Source organism: Rattus norvegicus, chromosome 7 (genome assembly GCF_021556685.1).
Source record: "Rattus norvegicus strain SHRSP/BbbUtx chromosome 7, alternate assembly SHRSP_T2T, whole genome shotgun sequence".
Lineage (NCBI taxonomy): Eukaryota > Metazoa > Chordata > Mammalia > Rodentia > Muridae > Rattus > Rattus norvegicus.
Window position 1 is genome coordinate 60,758,219 of NC_141540.1, and position 19,384 is coordinate 60,777,602.

Below are 19,384 nucleotides of genomic sequence, written 5' to 3' on the forward strand. Positions count from 1 at the left end.
ATTCTTCCTTAAATTTGTTTGTTCTTTAGGGTGTCTTACATTTCTAATACAGATGCTCTTTTATTTTTTATTTCATGTATGGGTGTTTTGCATGAGTGTATGTCTGTGCACCCCTTGTGTGCCTGGTGCCCTTGGATGCCAGAGACTGTGGGGAACTCTGGGCCTGAATTGCAGGCCATTGTGAGGGGCTGTGTGCTTGGTGGGAATTCAACCCTGAACTTTTTTTTTTTTTTTTTGGTTCTTTTTTTTTTCGGAGCTGGGGACCGAACCCAGGGCCTTGCGCTTCCTAGGTAAGCGCTCTACCACTGAGCTAAATCCCCAGCCCCAACCCTGAACTTCTAACTGCTGAGCTATCGCTCCATCCACAGACACTGCTCTTTCATTTTTAAAGAGTCACATTCCCCATCAGCATAGATTGTGTATGGTCATAAATGTAAGCTCTGCATCTCTGTCATGGTCTTGTTCACCATATTGATTCAGAAATGAAGTACAGTTGCTCTGGGTGTTGATTGGGAGAATACATTTTTATTTTAGTTCATCTGATTTTATGTACTAATCTGTGACAGAAGGCAGATCTGGATATTATACTGGAAAGTAGGTTTATTTATTTTTATAGTTACTCTTTTCATAATTGTATATCTATTGAGACAGTATCTTAATTGAATGACAGTTTATATGTAGTGTTTTCCTATAAAGCAGGATTAATTATGTGAAACCATTTTCATCAGTTTTTGCACCTAGAAAGCACCTTTGAAGAAAAGGATTACGTGTGTGAGAGGATGGTAGAGTTTCTGATGGGAGCAGCCAAACGGGAAACATCAGATATTCTGTCCTTTCAGCTGTTAGAGGCTCTTTTGTTTAGAGTTCAGCTACATATATTCACTGGGAGATGCCAAAGCGCACTTGCGATTTTACAGGTAAACACTTATGATAGTATCTGATCTCATCTTGCATAGTGTGTGTATACAGGTCTCAGACGTGAGTAGCACTGGAGCACTGTTGAACAGTGAGGCTTTGGATTTGAACTCTTGTCACTTACAAGTAAGTTGTGGTGACACTCTACTTTTGTTTGGTTGGCATACTGCCTTTATGCCTATGCCGACCAAACAAAAAAAACTGAGTTTTTATAGGGTTTACTTCAAAAGATTGTGTTAGTCACTTCCTAACTAAGCCTTAACCTATGATCTAAAAGGATTTTTCAGTCAATCAGTCTGCCTGTCTTTCTTTCTTTTCTTCTTTCCTTCTTTTGTCTTTAACTTATCAGATTTTAAGTGTAAGGGATCTTAATATTTTTCATTTTATTTCATTATTATATCAAACTTGAGTAATCTCAAATTTGTCATTGAAAAATGTGGTGACTATAGAAAATGTCACTTATAAGCCAGTTGGTGATGGTGCATGCCGTTAATCCCAACACGAATCCCAGCACTTGGGAGTCAGAGGCAGGGATCTCTGAGTTTGAGGGTGGCCAGGGCCACACGGAGAAACTATCTTGAAATTTGTTCTCACTCATATATTTAAGAATCATTTATTCAGTTTCATTCTTTAGATTTGAATCTTTTTGTGGATGGGAATGAGTATTTAAAAACACTTCCAAATGTTTTCATTTTCCCTAGAATGCATTAAAATTGGCTAATGATGCAATAGTAGCTGAATACCTTAGGACAGAAGATCGGTGTCTGGCGTGGCTGGCCTACATACATCTTATTGAGTTCAATAGTCTCCCTTCAAAACTTTATGATCCATCTAATGCTAATCCTTCAAGGATTGTTAACACAGAACCATTTGTAATGCCATGGCAAGCAGCTCAAGATGTCAAGACTAACCCAGACTTATTACTAGCAGTGTTTGAGGGTAAGTGATGTTTATTAATTATGATATCAGGCATTACAAATTACAAACCATTGTTCAGAACATCAGTTCACTTATTCATTATCACTTCAAAAAATGGGGTGACTTAATTTGTAATTGCACTTTAGTTTCTAAGTATTTTTTATACTACTGAGTTACTTAAGATGGTCAGTGCATCTGTGAAACAGAAAAGCTACATTGTGGCTTAATTTTTTTTATTATGGCAAAGGATGCAAGATTAATGTATTGTTATTAAATGCATGTGCATCTGCATGCGCACGTTTACTTCCTGATAATACAATCAGGTTAGAGGAGTTGATCAAATTGTAGAGCTAAGTTTGCTTGTTTATTTTGTTCTGTAAGTCTCGTAAGGATGTGGGTTTTTCTGTTTTTTAAGATTTATTTATTATATATAAGTACACTGTAGCTGTCTTCAGATTCACCATAGATGGTTGTGAGCTACTATATGGTTGCTGGGATTTGAACTTGGGACCTCTGAAAGAGCAGTCAGTGCCATTAACTGCAGCGCCATCTCTTCAGCCCCCTTAATTTTTTTCATGTTGTCAATATTATATGCTAAACATAAATCTGCCATATTGAACATATAATTGAGTTTAAAACCTGTTCCTCCCTAACGTAAGTATATAATCCTGATGGTGGTTTATGCATTTGATATAATTATGAAGTATGTAAGGCCATATACAATGTATTAGTATGTAGTATAAATTTTAAGAAGTAAGAATCTGTCATTTGTAGAATTATTTGGTACTCTAAACTCAGGAGGGGGAGATTACTATAGGTTTTCGAGTTCTAGGAAAGTGTCTGAGAGTTGGGGCTGAACTGTGAAGCAGAACTACAACGTGTACAAGGCGACCTTCTCAAAGATACAGACCTGTGCTTGTTTGTGTATTTCCTAAGGGCTTTGGTTGAATTTCTGTGATTTGCTAAGTGCTTAATAAACCCTTGTTGAATACCCATGAAAAAAGGGAAGACAAAGGAGGGGGTTGAACTTTACTCTATATAAGAAAACAGACCAGAATAGGGCTTCTGTGATTGAGCTGTAAGAACAGGCACAGTGGCACATGCCTTTAATCCCTGCACTCAGGAGGCAGAGGCAGGCAGATCAGGAAGGAAGGAAGGAAGGAAGGAAGGAAGGAAGGAAGGAAGGGAGGAAGGAAGGAAGGAAGGGAGGAAAGAAGAAAGGAAGAAAGGAGAGTAGAGGAGAGGACAGGGGAGAGGGGAGGAGAGGAGTGGAGAAGAAGAAAGGAAAGAACTAATACAGACCAGTGAGAAGTCTGGATGATGAGCCCAAGCCTGATGGTGGTAGTCCATCCCCAGGAGTGTGTGGGAGGAGAGATTGAATTCATGCAAGTATTCAGAGAGTGTGGTGATGAGTACAGGTGCTCTGCAAAGTGACCTTACCAGTTCAAAAGAAGGTGTTAAACCAGCGGAAGGACCCACCCTTATATTTTCAGGGGAGGAATTTTTTTTTTTTTAAGGGAAAAAAAATCTAGTTTAGGTAAAAACATCAAAGAAAGACTCCTTTAAGTGATCAGAAAAAAATTGAAAGATAATTTTGTGGTTCTATTTTTGGAGTGAGTTTTAAGGAATTTAAGGTAATTACAGATGCTAATTTAAGTAAAAATACCGCTTATTGTTAGTGGAATCTCATAAGAGATGGTTCTACTTTTAACAGGAACGTAAGGTAGTATCTGGAAGTGTAGGAGTGTGGTGAGACCTGAAGCACTGCACTTGGGTGGATGTCAGGGTTAAGTGACGACAGGAGGATGATGGGCTAGGAAGGGCGTCTTAGAGTTGGTAATAGAAGGAGGGCCCCAGATTCAGAAAGTGTGCAGAAACAACCAGCGTGCGCGTGGACCCTTCTCTAAAGTGCAGGAGACCCCAGACAAAGGCAGGCAGGCCTTCTTAGAGGGATTAGGTATTCTAAAATTTCATTGGTGGGCTCTAGGGGGTCACAGGAGGTCAGTGTCTGTGTTCCTATGTTGTGAATGTTTAACCATGTGATGAGATAGGGCTCTAGGCACAGATGGCCCATTCTGAGATAAGGTATTTCCCCATTTTTCTGGATATCCAAGGCTGTTTTTGGGAGGGGATTTTATGATCTTGTTCTGGACTTTATGGTCTGTTTCTAGAGCTGGTGTCTTATGACTTTCTGGGACTTACAGTCTATTCATGAAGTTGAAGCCTTATGGTCTTTTTGAAATCAGGCCTGGTCCTTAAATGGAGACACATGGGTTTATGTTGCTGTCTTTTCAGTATGACATGAAGTGATTGACTTTGTGTTTGGTGGTAGATGCCGTGAAAGCGTGTACAGACGAGGCCCTTACCAGTGGAGAAAGAACAGAGGTCTGCCTTCCACTTTACACAAACATGATGGCTCTACACCAGCTCCTGGAGAGGTAAAGCTCAATGAGCAGACAACTGTGCTAAAGTCAGTCCTCACAGTGTCTGAGCCCCGTCTCCTCCTTCTTCTTCTTAGGGATGAGGAGGCAGTGGAGCTTTGTAAAAGCTTACTGGAGTCCTGTCCCACAAACTGCCAGTTATTGGAAACCCTCGCAGCTTTGTATTTGAAAACAGATTGTTATGACAAAGCCCGATGGGTTTGGCTTACTGCATTTGAAAATAATCCTCAGAATGCGGAAATTTTTTATCATCTCTGCAAATTTTTCATCTTGCAGGTAAAACAAAAATTACTCATGCTTCTTAAATACGGTATTTCTGTATTTTGTATTCCCTCACCAGTGACTTCTCCCGGTAGCATAGCCTTCTTGGTCTTTCTGCCCTTTGTAGGTTAAACTAGATTTTCCTGCTCTTCCTGCAGTTTTACCATTGCATTTGCGTGCAGGGCTTTTTGTCTCTAAGAACTCCTCAAGAGCACAAACTATGTTATTTATGTTTACACCCAAAGTATCCACATTAGCAACAGATGTGATAGCTGCTTAAGGTCTTGGTAGGGGCTGGGGACAGCAGTTAAGAACATGTCTGCTTTTCCAGAGGTCCTGAGTTCAATTCCCTGCAACCACGTGATGGCTCACAACCATCTATAATGGAATCTGATACCCTCTTCTGGTGTGTCTGATGACAGTGACAGTGTACGCACATACATAAAACAAATAAATAAAATCTTAAAAAAAAAAGATCTTAGATTAATCAAAGGCTGATTGAGCCTTTGATAATACTAGATACATTATTTAATAGTTAGTTGAATTTAATCCAGAGGTGTTTCAAATTCATTTCTGTTGTGATGAAAACCTGGACAAAAAACAACTTGGGGAAGATAAGGTTTATTTAAACTCAACAATTATAGGTTAGCATCCATTTATTACAGCATCAGGAGCCCGAAGCAACTAGTCACACTCACGCTCAAGAGCAGAGAGTCATACATACACTCAAGAGCATGTGTGCTTATTAGTACCCACTTACTGTCCACACTTACATAGATCAGGGTCCTCAGCCTTGGGAATGGTGCCACAATGACTTGGACCTTCCATATCAAATAACAATTATGACAGTATCCACAGGTGAGACTCTTCCCAGGTGATGTCAGGTTATCGATTAGAACCAGCTATCACAGGAAGTGAGGGTGCGTTCATGTTTACTCATTTTGTTCCCATCTCACCAAGAAAAATAATCTCGTCAAAGTCTTTATCAAATACAAGCCTGACATGTGTCCCTCCTTTCTTTTATAGAACGGAGGTGATAAGCTTCTTCCACTTTTGAGACAATTTATTGGATCCTTCTTTAAACCTGGCTTTGAGAAGTATAGTAATGTGGATTTATTTCGGTAAGTTGTGGGAATTTTGGTCTGTAGAGGAATGAGAAAGAATTTAGGCCAGTGGAAAGATAGTATTTTCTTGTTGGTTGATTCCATTCAGACTGCTTATTTAATATCCCGAGTACTCTCCTACAGAGCTGTCCTGAGGGCTGAAGATGAGGGAATGGAAGCAAGATATAAAATGCAAGATAGCATACAGCTAAGGCTTTTGTAGCTTCTCTATTTACCCTGTTAATTGTTGTTTAGTCCTGCAGTAATGATGAGTCCGGAGACAATCTCAGTGATAACGTGAAAAAATGGATTTTACTTACTGGTTAATTTTAAAAAACCCAAACAAAAAGCCCTTTCTAAGTTACTGCTCTATTTAGGCTGTGAAATGGTTAGTAAACAGCTTTAGAGGATTTTTTTTTCTCAACCCATCAGTTTCTCAATAACTCTGTAGTTACTGTCCTTACTTTGCTGAGAGCTCTGTCACAACATTGAAAGAGATACTCAGATCATCAAAGAATGGAAGACTTTAAACTTTTCCTCCTTCTTCCTCATTTCTCTGTATGGGAACAACTGCTCTTTTCTTGAACCAGAAAATAGTTTTCAGTTTGCAGGTTATGTTTTATTATTCCTACACAGCTGTGGTGTTGTAGTGGGGAAAAAAAGTCAGTAAATGAATGGGTGTGTCTGTGCTCCAGTAAACTTGTATTTATAAAAATAACTACAGTTTGCTGATTGTGAGAAAAACATCATCAAAAAGAAAATATTTATGATACTCTCCATTACTTTGTTATACATTTCTAAATTATAAATTCTCTGTGTATATGTATGTATAATGCTCAAGGAGTCCAGAAGGAGTGTTGGGAGTTACAGACAGTTGCCAGCACCCTGTACTGGGGCTGGGAACTAACCTCTAGTGTTTTGTGAGAGCAGCCAGCACTCTTGACCACTGAGCCATCTCATCAGCTCCCTAAAAGAATTCTTATAGGAAATACTGATAAGTGAAAATAAAATCTTAGTTTTGTGGTGGCAAGTCAAAATTGTGCAGATGATACTTTTACCTAGATGCTGCCCTCCTCCCCCTTTCTCCTTAGTCTACCTTTTAATAAAAGCATGCAATGTCAAGTCACATGTTTAAATTTTGTGTGGATAGGTGTTTTGCCTGCACTTAAGTCTGTGTATCATGTTGTGTGCTTAGTGCCTAAGGAGGCCAGAAAGGGGGCTTTAGATGCTCTGGACCTAGAATTACAGATGGTTATGGGTTGATAAAGAGCTAATATAATCCAGAGCCCTGGGTATTAGCAGTTGAATTAGGTCCTTTGGGAGAGCAATCAGTGTTTAAAACTTGAGCTCTCTGTCCAGCTATCTCCCAGTAAGTCAGATTGAAAATAAAGTTTGTTTATCTCTGGTTTGTTTTGTTTTTGTAAATTTAGACCTTTACATTTTATCAATACCTTTAAAAATTCTTAAAATATGGACATTAATATTTTAAATATAGTTACAAGAATGTCGAGGAACGTGGATTGGGGATTTAGCTCAGTGGTAGAGCACTTGCCTAGCAAGTGCAGGGCCCTGGGTTTGGTTCCCAGCTCGGGGAAAAAAAAGAAAAGGAAAAAAAAAAAAAAGAATGTCGAGGAACAGACAAGAAATAGAAGGAATTTAGAAGTCGATTCCCTCCTCCACACCCAGTCTTTTTTTTCTTTTCTTTAAAATTAAATTGGTTTGCTTTTGAACTTTGGCAAAAGACTAATTCAAGGCCAAACAAAGCCCTTGACAGACTTGTGCTCTGGTTTACCCTTGGTCATGGAGATAATTAGTTTAGCTTACAAAGGGGTGATGCCAGATTTTGCCTTGGTAACTAATCAAAGGTCTTTAGATCTTGATGCTAGCTTAATTGAGCAGAATAAAAAACAGTATCTATAAAAATTTGAAACTAGATTGCCTCTAAATCACCTTATGGTTTTTTTACTGACATCTTTTATTAAATTCTTTTGTGAAATAATCATATATCACCAAGAATTAGAAAAAAGACACCTGTACTTAGTTTATGTAGATAATAGGAAAGTATTTGTCTGCACAAGGATTAATTTAAGAAGCCTATAGCCATAGTGGCACACGCCTGTGATACAAGTACTTGAGAGATTGAGGAAGAAGGATTTGAGTTTAAGACTAACCCAGGCTACATTGTGAGAAAACAAAATGTCTTTTTTTTTTTTTCTTTTCTTTTCTTTTTTTTTTCGGAGCTGGGGACCGAACCCAGGGCCTTGTGCTCGCTAGGCAAGCGCTCTACCGCTGAGCTAAATCCCCAACCCCTCAAAATGTCTTTTGAGTTAAATATTCAGAGAGTGCCAGTAAATGAGATAATTTTTGGTTCATTGTTATGTGTATGTATATATATTTTAAGCATATATAATAATTAGTTTATTAGTAGAAATCAGTGCTTGAAATGTATTCAAGATAATATGTAGCACTGTAATACTTATCTAGAAGTGGATTTGATCAACTCTTTATAGCATAAAGATTATACTTTCATTTAGTATAAAGATGACAAGCAGCAAGAACTATTTTATTTGTTTCAAATGAATCTAGAAAGTTACCTTGGTGTTTTCATTCACTTTGAGAAAGTTGCCCTAGAGATAATACAGTTTTATGTACATTAGATTTGAAGTCATTTTACTTTTCAATGGAGGATTCTAAAGTCCTCAGTCCTGGGTAACTCAAAGTAATAGAGCCAGCTGTGATAGTGGGGATGCTAACCCGACCTCCAGATGCTCTCTCTGTTTGCTGCCTTCCCACAAGCTGGGCTAACGCTTTAAAATTTTTCCCTTACAGTCCTTTTAAAATCCATTGTAAATGATTATATTTAGATTGTCATTTCAAGATTAGATGAATCCATGACTCTGATGTTACACATAAAGAGACTCAGATACATTGGAAGAAGAGCTGAAGTAGTGAAAGTCAAAGAGGCTTATTCAGGTTTCTAAGGATGACCTCTTAAACACTGCTCTTCTGCTTTTGAAAAGAAAGGGGTGATAGAATTCAGAGCATTTTGATACTCTGAAAATGGCTCTTTTTCTGATAATTTTTTTTTTTTTTTGGTTCTTTTTTTCGGAGCTGGGGACCGAACCCAGGGCCTTGCGCTTCCTAGGCAAGCGCTCTACCACTGAGCTAAATCCCCAACCCCTGATAAATTCTTGTATGTAATATTTTATTTGTTATGTCTAAATTAAACTTTTATATGTGTCTGTCTGTCTGTCTATCTATCTATCTATCTATCTATCTATCTATCTATCTATACATATACATATTCAGATAACAGATTTTGTAGCACTTTGCCCCTACAAGAATGTACAGATTTTATGAAATTTCAGATACTTTGTAATCTCATTTGGACCTTTTATTTCTAATAAGGTTTAATTAGATGATTTGTTTAATTTGGGGAATAAAATTGCAAACTTATTTGGGGAGAGTTAATCCATATTGGTATAAAAGTAAAATTTTGAGCAGGTATGATTTTAGAAAAGTTCATTCTTTTGTAGAAATATTTCAATTAAGTTGAAACTCAAGATTATCAATGTCTGTATTTTAATCCATGTGTGCCTAGGCATAATTTCATATAATGTTGGGATTTTCTCCTTTCAGGTATCTCTTAAATATCCCAGGACCACTTGACATTCCAGCGTGCTTATGTAAAGGAAATTTTGATGATGATGTATTTAACAACCAAGTCCCTTATTTATGGCTGATTTACTGGTGAGACATTATCTACTGTGGAGAGGAACGCTGCATGTTAAACCTCTCTATTTACAGTTGATGTTTTATGAATTATGATGTATTAAAGAGTCACTGAAGCACATTCAAAGAGATGCTAAGCCTGTATTTACTGAAAGACAAGAACAAGGAGACTTTACTGTAATAATGTCTGTATGTTTAAAGTGTGTGCTGTCATTCCTTTACCTAACGAAGTTAAACTAAACACTTATTTTCTTCATTTCTTTGCAGCCTTTGTCATCCTCTTCAGTCAAGTATTAAAGAGACAATAGAAGCATATGAAGCAGCATTAGGGGTGGCCATGAGGTCTGATATCGTGCAGAAGATTTGGATGGAGTAAGTTTAGCTCTGTTTAAGAAAGGGATTTTTGGAGTAGTCCTATGGTGGGGAAAGGGTGATCATCTTTTTGCTGAGTTACTGGCTTAATTATTCTGAAGCACAATGTCTTTCTTTTGGCAGTTATCTTGTCTTTGCCAATAATAGAGCTGCTGGATCCAGAAATAAAGTCCAAGAATTCAAATTTTTTACTGACTTAGTGAATAGATGTTTGGTTACGGTCCCTGCCCGATACCCCATCCCTTTTAGCAGTGCTGATTACTGGTCCAACTATGAATTTCATAATCGGGTAAGAATTTAATGGTTCTTTTTGGTTTTTTTTTTGTTTTGTTATAAAATGTCTGTATATAACAATGAAAATTTACCAAAGACAGCAAAACTACTATTTTATGGGGCTGGGGATTTAGCTCAGTGGTAGAGTGCTTACGTAGGAAGCGCAAGGCCCTGGGTTCGGTCCCCAGCTCCGAAAAAAAGAACAAAAAAAAAAAAAAAAAAAACCTACTATTTTATATTGAGAGCTTTTCCTGGGACCACTTTGCTAACATTCACCATCCTTCCTGTGATCAGTTCTTTACTTCATAGTCCAGGAAAAGGTGCCTTCTTAGGCCTTGTAAAAATTAGGATATCCTGGGGATAGGGGAGGGGCTACGTGAGGCGGAGGGGGCGTGGGAGGAGAGGGAGGGCTGTGATCGATGCAAAGTGAATAAATTAATAAATGAATAGAAAACCATATTGATTGTAGCTACTCTTGCTAATTTCTGTCAAGCAAATGCAGGCTTAGGGAGTCACAGAACTGAAAATAAGGTGCTATTTACATTTATAATAGTAAACTATGATTAATGACGTCCTCACAAAGGGTAAAGCAGGTTTGTTTCTTTTCAGAGTCTGATTTCAGTCAATGTAATGTAACCCAAAAGCTCCTGCTTACTAAAATTCAGTGTAGACTTAGATGTGCACTCCCACTCCCCCTCTGTAGGATGGTTCTGCTGCTCATCAGGATAACTGATTAATGTGTGATGTGCTTCTGTGCCGTTCTTTATCCCAGGATCTCAAACCACTACATGGACATTAAGTCATTTTCTTACGGGGATTCCATGAGCAAGATGTGGCAAGTACTGTTAGCCCTCTGACTTGCCCAGCAGTGCACAGCAAGTAAAGGTAGACTCAGGATTGAACTCGGACTCCTGGCTTCCTGTCAGTGCTTTGTCCATGGCTCTCATCCCTAGACTGTAGTCTCTACTTTGTATTTGGAAAGTGGCTAGCATAGTTAATCACACATTATAATTTGTACATTTGTGTCTTAAAGACCTTTTTTTTTCATTAAATAGGTAACTGGGGTCTGCTTTTTAGTTGCATTCATTTTCACCTCGCTCAACCTTCGCAGGTCATTTTCTTTTATTTGAGCTGTGTTCCAAAGACTCAGCACTCCAAAACCCTGGAACGGTTCTGCTCTGTTATGCCAGCAAACTCTCGACTTGCACTGAGGTAAGAAAGATTCTGGTTTTCAGCTCAGTAGTATAGGCTCTTCATATGAAATTAATTTTGAAACCTTGATAAATCTGTATGTAGTTCTGCCTTTTCCTCATGGCTCTATACTACTCTAGCCTCAGAATTGTTAAGTGACGTTTAGTTCTTCATACAAAGACAATGGAAAAAAAAATCCGGTCATTTCAGAGAACTGTATACCATTTATTACTGCATATGCATCATAAGCAGTAAACCTACTTTGCATGCTAAAGGAATATTACATTTCCATGTCAATTATTCAGATATTTAGCAGGTACTGGGATCTCATGGGTTGGTGACATAAAACCAATATATTCTTACGAATAACAAAGTAGGCTAACTTTTTGTTGTTAAAACTTAAAACAAATAGGTTTGAGATCCTGTTTAAGCACAGACCTAGGATGTCCACATTCATTTAGAGTAAGAGTTTCTGAACACTGTGTGTGACTTAATTGCTCTATCAGGGTAATCTCTTAAGAGTACTTTACCCTGCCCACGCTTGGACACCCACTGTGCAGGCATTGCACACTGCAGTGACCGCGTACCGCAGTCATTTTCCCTGAGTTGGTTGCATCTTACCGTAGAGCTGTCTTTATAAAATAGCTAATGTTTTTTATCAGATACTCTCTTTTGTTTTAAAGTGCATTCTCCATGCTATGATGCATATGAAATATATACTATATGTCTGAAATATAGTATATGTCTGGAAAATAATCCAAAGTTTGTGAGAAAATTAGCCATATTATTCTAGAATTAAATTTCATGACAACTGTGTTAATGTTCAGAAGCTAGTGGTGGAAATTTCAATAAAGAAAGTTATCTGGGGGTTGGGGATTTAGCTCAAGGCCCTGGGTTCGGTCCCCAGAAAAAAAGAACCAAAAAAAAAAAAAAAAGAAAGTTATCTTTGATATGCATGTGAAGTAGAAAGTATGATTGTATTTTCTTTCTGTTTGAATCTAGTTTCTGTTATGATAAACAGTTTACATAGGTAAAACATAGGTAGTTTAATTGTGGGTAAGCCATACTACTTGTGTTTTGGTCCATTCTTGCTATGATTACCTTTGTTACCTCTCCCCACCAGGAGAATAAGAGCTCAACACTTAGCTATTATATTTCATTTTAGTCCCAGAAATATTCAATATTCAATATGCTTGCTTTAGGAAAGAAAAATAGTTTTTTAAAATTATATTGATGTGTCGAGTCATTACCTTAAAAACACTTGGGGTAGAGGAGTCTGTACTGAGATTGCTTTTGCTTTCTGCACGCGGGAATGCACGAGCTCTTTGTGTTGTTGAGGATAGCTGTAAACAGTAGTTTAGCGCATTGTGATCCTGGGACAGTTGTCACAAGAGACATTCTATAAATGTTTGCTGTGTCCTTGTTAGGATTTAACTGGCCAACCTTGGCGCCTTGTTGTACATCCTGTTGTAGAGCGCATTGGAGTGCCCTGCACTTTGAATGCTTTGTTCATTTTCCTGAATGTACTTTACAGGCTACTTCAACACGAATGGGAAGAAAGCAATGTTCAGATTCTGAAACTCCAAGCCAAGATGTTTACATATAATTTACCAACATGCCTGGCCACCTGGAAAATGTAATGCAACAATCATGTACATGTTTTTATAGCTATGCTTTTATTTGTAAGGGTTGCTCCAGACAGGTAAATCTGAAATAGCATCTTATCCCCTCCCCTAAACAGACATAGTATAGAGTTGTTTTAGGTACTTGCTGTGGTTTAATACCTAGAGCGAGTAAAATGCTCATTAATAGCTGCTTCTGAGATTAATGATAATATTAATAATAATAATTTTGATGAGGGAGAACATTTTGATAACAATATTATCAAACAAATAAGTGTATATAACACTTTAGAACCATCTTTAAAATGTAGGGTTTCCCCTGTTACAGTCTGTACATGTTTTTATAGCTATGCTTTTATTTGTAAGGTGTTAGTACTAATTTTGATTTTTTTCCCCTCCCATAAATCTTACTCATGTTCAAACACTGGTCTGCTTTATTCTTGTAAAGTTGATAAAAATTGTTGAATTTTTCTTTTCACTGTAGGTTACACTCCTTGGAGGTTTAGCCTGTTACTTTCAGGAAGTTTTGTATTCAGATTCCCACAATCAGTATTCTGCCAGTGCTGGTGTTTCATTTTGTTTGAAGATATATAAATTTTCCCCCTTTTCTATATTCCTTTTTTCCCTTAGAGCCATTGCTGCTGAGATTGCTCTAAAGGGACAAAGAGAGGTAAGCAGTTCGTAATTGGATTATCAGATGGGCCACTTCCTTTTCCTTTTAGCTATTTTGCCCCTTTTGTTTGCCTCTCACTTTAAAAGGATTAAGGATAAAAGTTAACCTTCAAGCACTCCATTTCAAATCTCTAAATCCCAAGAGAACCATGTTTAACTTGAATGCTAGTATATTGTAAATTCTGCCTTGAAGCAGACAGGTTTTTGAAAGTTTTGTGCACCATGTTTTCTGATGAAAGTGTGTGTTTGTCTATCTTATAGGTCCACCGTTTATATCAGAGAGCCTTACAGAAGTTACCTCTTTGTGCATCACTATGGAAAGATGTAATGCTTTTTATCTTTTATTTTATCTTGACGTTTTCCTATAAATTTTCTGCATGTGCCATATCCATTGATGTGGTAAATGCTCAAAACATAGCTGTCTCTTACTTCTATGCTTCCCTGTCTTTTACAGCAACTCTTGTTTGAAGCATCAGAAGGAGGTAAAACTGATAACCTGAGAAAACTAGTTTCCAAGTGCCAAGAGATTGGAGTCAGCCTAAATGAGCTCTTAAATTTAAACAGTAACAAAACAGAAAGCAAGAATCTCTGAACACTGGGTGCAGTCAGTTCTAAGCCCTTATAATAATTGCCAAAATTATTTGAATGATTCTTCAAGATTAGGCTGATCCCTGGCTAAGGTCTGTGTAAGGCAGACAAGCATTATTGATCATATCAAGTTTCCTACAATGCCCTATCCGTAAAACCGGAAGCAATGAACATGAGTGACACTCTTGGAACGGATAAATGAACTCCCTGTTGGCCTGCTTCTGGGCCCTGCCAGACTCTCTAACATCATGTACGTAAGTATAGCTCCTCGAAGCGACTGACGTTTATTTTAATTTTACTTTGTTTTTGGTTTCATTTTTTACTTTCCCTACCTTTATGTTGTGCTATTCCTGGTCCACTTGACACTCTCTGATGCCTGAGAGATTCTTGTTTGGGATTTAGTTTCCAGGGCCATGTTTACAGTAAAAAAGCAGGCAGTCCCTTTTAGTTCCTCCCCTTTAAGTCTCTGAGATTCTTCATTTCAGGGTTTAGACGTAAGCAGTCCATCTTAAGGAGAGTGTAGCTGCCATGGCCACAAGTCTGCTAGTTGCACTTGAATGTTCTAGCAGGGTTGTTGACTGCCCTTTCTGCGTGCTGGACTCCTTGCTGAGACTGTTTAACTTGAAGATAAAGAAACCATTGCAAATGCCAGTGCATCAGAACCTAAGAGTGGTCAAATATTATGTGCAATTTTTTTTGTAAAGAAATTTTAATTTATAATAAAGTTTAACAGTTTAAAGAACAGTTAATATTGGAACTGCTTTGTATTCAAGTACTACTTTGTGGTTGGTGTACAAAATATCTTTAATATAAGTTAACTTTTAATAGTGGTGCTGTCTTTGTTCACTTCTCACTCTGGTGGGGAAGGGTGGAAGTAGGAGCCAGGATTCTTCCCATGACACCATTGCTTTCTTCTTCTGCCACTCTTCTCTCATTTAAAACAGCAGAAACCAATGGCTGTTTACGTGGTGAACACTGGCGTCGTTCTCTTTTGAGAACAGTGAGCAGATGGGTTTATACTACCATTAAGCATGGTGTCCTCAAAAATATGGTTAGTGTCACCAAGTTGTAGTTTGAGTGATCTTCCTAAAAACATGCTGGGCTCTGTTAAATATGCCATGGAAAGAGAAGCTGCTTTCTGTTTAGTTTACTGCGTTGTTTGTGCCTTGCTAAATAGTTATGACTGCACAGCGCAGTAAGTGTGGCCTCCCAGGCAGCTGTGTGCAGCCTAACTGTAGGAAGCAGAGCAGCAGCTCCGACATGACAGACAGATCAGTCCATCCTTCTGTTTGTGCAGTGTTTACTCAAAATAAAACTGTACTTTGAAGACTCACTGTCTGTAGTGACACGTGATTTGCTAGTTGATATTGTTTCACTGTGTCAAGGATGGAATTCAGTTGTCCAGTGTCCTCCATGTAACCAAAAGTCAAAACAGTGGCTTTTGGATTTTTTTCTATAACCAAAGAAGTTTCATTAGAAGATACAAGTCCCCGAAGGGTGTCCTTCCATTGCATGTATTTAAATACCGTCCACGGGAAGGCTCTCCTGTTCTGGTGATCTGAAAGCTGTGGGCACATCCTTATGCTTAGCAGATTATTTCTGATACTCAGCAGGTCAGATGCAGGCTGAGTGAAGCTAATAACCCGAGTTTGGTCCCCAGAACCCGCGTCACAGTGGAAGGAGAGAACACCAATTGTCTTCTGCTCTACACACATGCAGCAGTAGGCACCTTCCTCCACCATCATATGCAACTTCTCCCCATGGGTTCCTCTACAGTTTAGCAGTTGTAATATTATTGAAATGTCTCAGGTTTTTAGAAGACAGGGCCAAGTTTTAACCTTTAAACTTTTTTCTTAGGTTTAATTCTGTGTGTATGGGTTTTTGCCCCCATATGTATGGGCACATATGTGTACACATACACATATATGTCTGCATGCAGTGTGCATGCAGTGCCCTCAGAGACTAGAAAGAGGCTGTTAGATGTGGTTCTAGAGATATGGATGGTTATGGAATGCAAAGTGGGTGCTAGAAATCAAACTCAGGCACTGTATAAGGGCAGCCAGGGAGGGCTCTTAACTGCTGATCATCTCTCCAGCCCCCATATTTTTTTTAAATTTTTATTCTTTATTAGTGGTTTCATCCACAAGAGCTATTTTCCACACACCATTCCTCCTATGATTTTGGTTTTGTGGAGAGCTCTACCCATTAGGTGCATGAAATTCTGGATGCCATCCACAAAGAATATACACATGTGTACATTGTAACAACCTCAGGATTTACTATTCAGATACCATATAGGAATAGTTGCTTTCTTTTCTGATCAGTTGTCAAATTGCTAAACCATAAAGGTATCTAGTATTGACTCTTCTCTTCCCAGGTTTTAAATCATAGTCTCACTGTGTAGCCCAGGATGGCCTGGAATTCCCTACAGACCAGCCTCACACTTGTGGCAGTCCCCCTTCCACCACCTCTCTCACCTGTGCTGTGATCACAGGTGTGTGTTCTCTGTCTCTACTGCTGATGGCTTCTGTCGGTCTTTCTCCTGTCATTCACAACTCACCTTAGCATTTCCATAAAAATAGCAAACACTTTTAAAATTAAGGCTCCTGTTCTTTCAGTATTCAGCTTCTTTTCATTTATGAAGTGCTTTCAACAATAACAAAATAAAATAGTGGGTTAAAGTTGGAATGGTTAACATGGTATATGATAGAATCTATAGATAGAGACAAATCAGAGAGAGGGTGGGCAGTGAAGAGTATCAGTGAGAACTGCAGCCTCCTACATCCTCTTCCTTATCTGGAGAAGGACACAAAAGGCATTTTATGCTATGGGGCTTTATCTATGATGAAGGAAATGAAGTAATAGATTACACTGAATTTTTATGTGTTTTTCCTCATTTTAGAGAATAGCCTAATATTTTTATTTGTCTTTTAACGGAAAGTGGACCTTGTAACATTTTTCTCACTAGATTATCTAGGGCGGGTTGCTTTCAATGAAAGGCATATAAACCCACATCATAAAGTAAGCAAGAGTCTCCAGGTGCAACATCTAAGGGTTAGAGGCGCTCTGCAGACAAGCAGAAGGTGACTGAGACTGACAACACATACACAGGGACTTTATGGGAGATTGTAGTTCAAATATTGATTTAGGGCTTTGAAAAGGTAGGAGCATGTAGATGAAATACAAAGCCGGGCCAGTTTTCTTTGTCTGCTTTTATATTTTTGTGTTAACAGTGTTAAGGGGAAAATGAGAAGATACTTTCCTAGTCACCTTTAATATTTGAGAATTGTGCTTTCAAATAACTTTATTCTCTCTGTTCTTTGTTTTCCTCGCTCACCTGCTCCCCTCCCATATGCCACCCAAATGTCCATTCTGCAGGCATCGTTCATTTGTGCATTTCACTGTGGGGATGGGGCAGTGAGCAGCCATCAAAGGGGCTTGCTGCCTGTCCCTCTGCTGTCCATTCTTTAGCACCACACACAACGCAGTGATGGTTAGTACGCCTCTGCACTACTCTATGCCAGTGTCAACAAGAAATTGAAGAGACTTAATTTTCCTGACATTTGAGATAGATCCAGTGCTTGTTTTTCACGGATAGTAAAATAGGTGTCTCCACTTTTTTTTGCATGGTCCTTGTAAGAAGGATGCCATCGGACCTTTTTCAGCATTGTCTCAAAACAGTATTGGGCATATTTTCTTTCCAGAATCTGTGTTTATGCTCTGCGCTAAATTAAGAGATGAATAAAGATTCCCGCACATACAGTCTAACCAAACAGAAAAGACTGTGCTAAGGAAGGAAACACCCTCACAGCATCTCTGAACTTGATTTGGAAAAGGCCCTCTGGGTTTAGTCAGTATTACATCTCATGAAGGATGAATAATGAAAACTGGTGTTACTTTAGAATATAATGTGCCAGTAAAAGCTGAGTTATAAAAGGGTTTGAATGTCTTTAAAAACAACAAAACCAACTTGGTGCCCATATAGTGCCCAGGAGGCTGAACAGAAGGATTGTAAGTTCCAGACCATCTTGGATATATTGTAAGACCTGTCTCAACAAGAAGCAACATCCAAAAGAGCCTCCTTGACTTTGTTTAGATTCATTTTCAACTTATTACACATGACAAATAAGACTGGGAATGTCACAGCAGCCTAACTGCCAGATAGGTCCTCCTGGGGTACCTTCTGCTTAGAAACTCCACATGAATCTGACTAGAACCTTGGTAGGGCAACTGTGATTGGGACTAAAACTCCTACTTGCTTTACTCCCTCACCTCCCTATTTGTTGTATAATACAAGAAGAAATGCTACTTTCATAATTTCTTAGTACATAAAACATGCACTATTTCAGTTCACTGAAAGCACACATTTGTTTTCCATAAATTCTTAGGAATGATCATTATTTCTCTATGTGGAAGAACCCAGGGTTGTCTTCATTACTTTTAAATGGTTTTTTTCATATGACATTTTAGCTTAGTATCAGAAATACCTGCAGTCAATTGGGAGTTAAATCCAGAAATAAAGTGATTCTATTGAAGAAAATGTGCCATATGCTTTCACCAGCAAAACAGGTTCTGGAGTCTGAGGCCAGTGTGACTGACTGGTCCTAAATGCTGTGACTGCAGTGAGTGCTGATGGGTTTCTCCCACTCAAAGACAAAGCTTACCACTAAACAGAACATGTAGAGTATGTCAGTTGACTGTAGAAAAAAAGTAAATAATAAAGGCCATCCAAAATAAAAATATATCTCGAGGACCATCTTCAGTGAGTTAAGTAAAAAGCCCAAGTCCAAATATAAACATTTTCACAATCATCTTGAAAGAGTTTGAACTGCATTTTCCCTTTTAAGTTGGTAATCGGAAAGCTTCAAGGCTGAGTATCAGGTCAGCTGAACAAAGGTGGCTTTCCACTGCTTGGTCAGTTAAACAAGCTGGGTCATGTAAGTCTTCCCTAGTGAAGCCAGTGAAGTTGAAGACCACAGCTTGAGGTTGGTGAGTGATAGACTACTGTCAGTCTGTTTACGTTGGTGGAGATAATCGGGGCATCTGCTGCTAATGCCAAACACTTAATTTGGCAAATCATACAGCCACATTTAAGACACTGCCTGGGGAGAGAGTTGGCATTGCGTGCTGGCTTAGATGGAGATCCAGAGAAAGCTTCAGGGATGTGAAGGAGTGGAAGCAATGAGATGGAGGTGCTTCTGTCCAGGGGAACCTAGGTGTTAGGACTGTCATCGCCGGCCAGTGCTGCAATGACAGCCCACCGCATTGCTGCTTGTTTCTTTTTCACAGCCATATC

General features: G+C 38.6%; 1 protein-coding gene across 3 annotated transcripts in view; it reads left to right on the top strand.

Moving 5' to 3' along the window:
- Positions 1-14,837, top strand: part of Zfc3h1 (zinc finger, C3H1-type containing) — a 56,585-nt gene extending 41,748 nt beyond the window's left edge. For all 3 annotated transcript variants that reach the window (XM_087557249.1, XM_087557250.1, NM_001432363.1), the window contains 13 exons: positions 729-917; positions 1,617-1,854; positions 4,166-4,271; positions 4,352-4,550; positions 5,562-5,656; positions 9,278-9,388; positions 9,638-9,742; positions 9,866-10,031; positions 11,127-11,227; positions 12,741-12,842; positions 13,459-13,498; positions 13,762-13,824; positions 13,955-14,837. In XM_087557249.1, the coding sequence (XP_087413375.1) occupies positions 729-917; positions 1,617-1,854; positions 4,166-4,271; positions 4,352-4,550; positions 5,562-5,656; positions 9,278-9,388; positions 9,638-9,742; positions 9,866-10,031; positions 11,127-11,227; positions 12,741-12,842; positions 13,459-13,498; positions 13,762-13,824; positions 13,955-14,092 (1,653 nt within the window). In that variant the 3' untranslated portion in view covers positions 14,093-14,837. The remainder of the gene's footprint in view (positions 1-728; positions 918-1,616; positions 1,855-4,165; positions 4,272-4,351; positions 4,551-5,561; positions 5,657-9,277; positions 9,389-9,637; positions 9,743-9,865; positions 10,032-11,126; positions 11,228-12,740; positions 12,843-13,458; positions 13,499-13,761; positions 13,825-13,954) is intronic.
- The last annotated feature ends 4,547 nt before the right edge of the window (positions 14,838-19,384 follow it).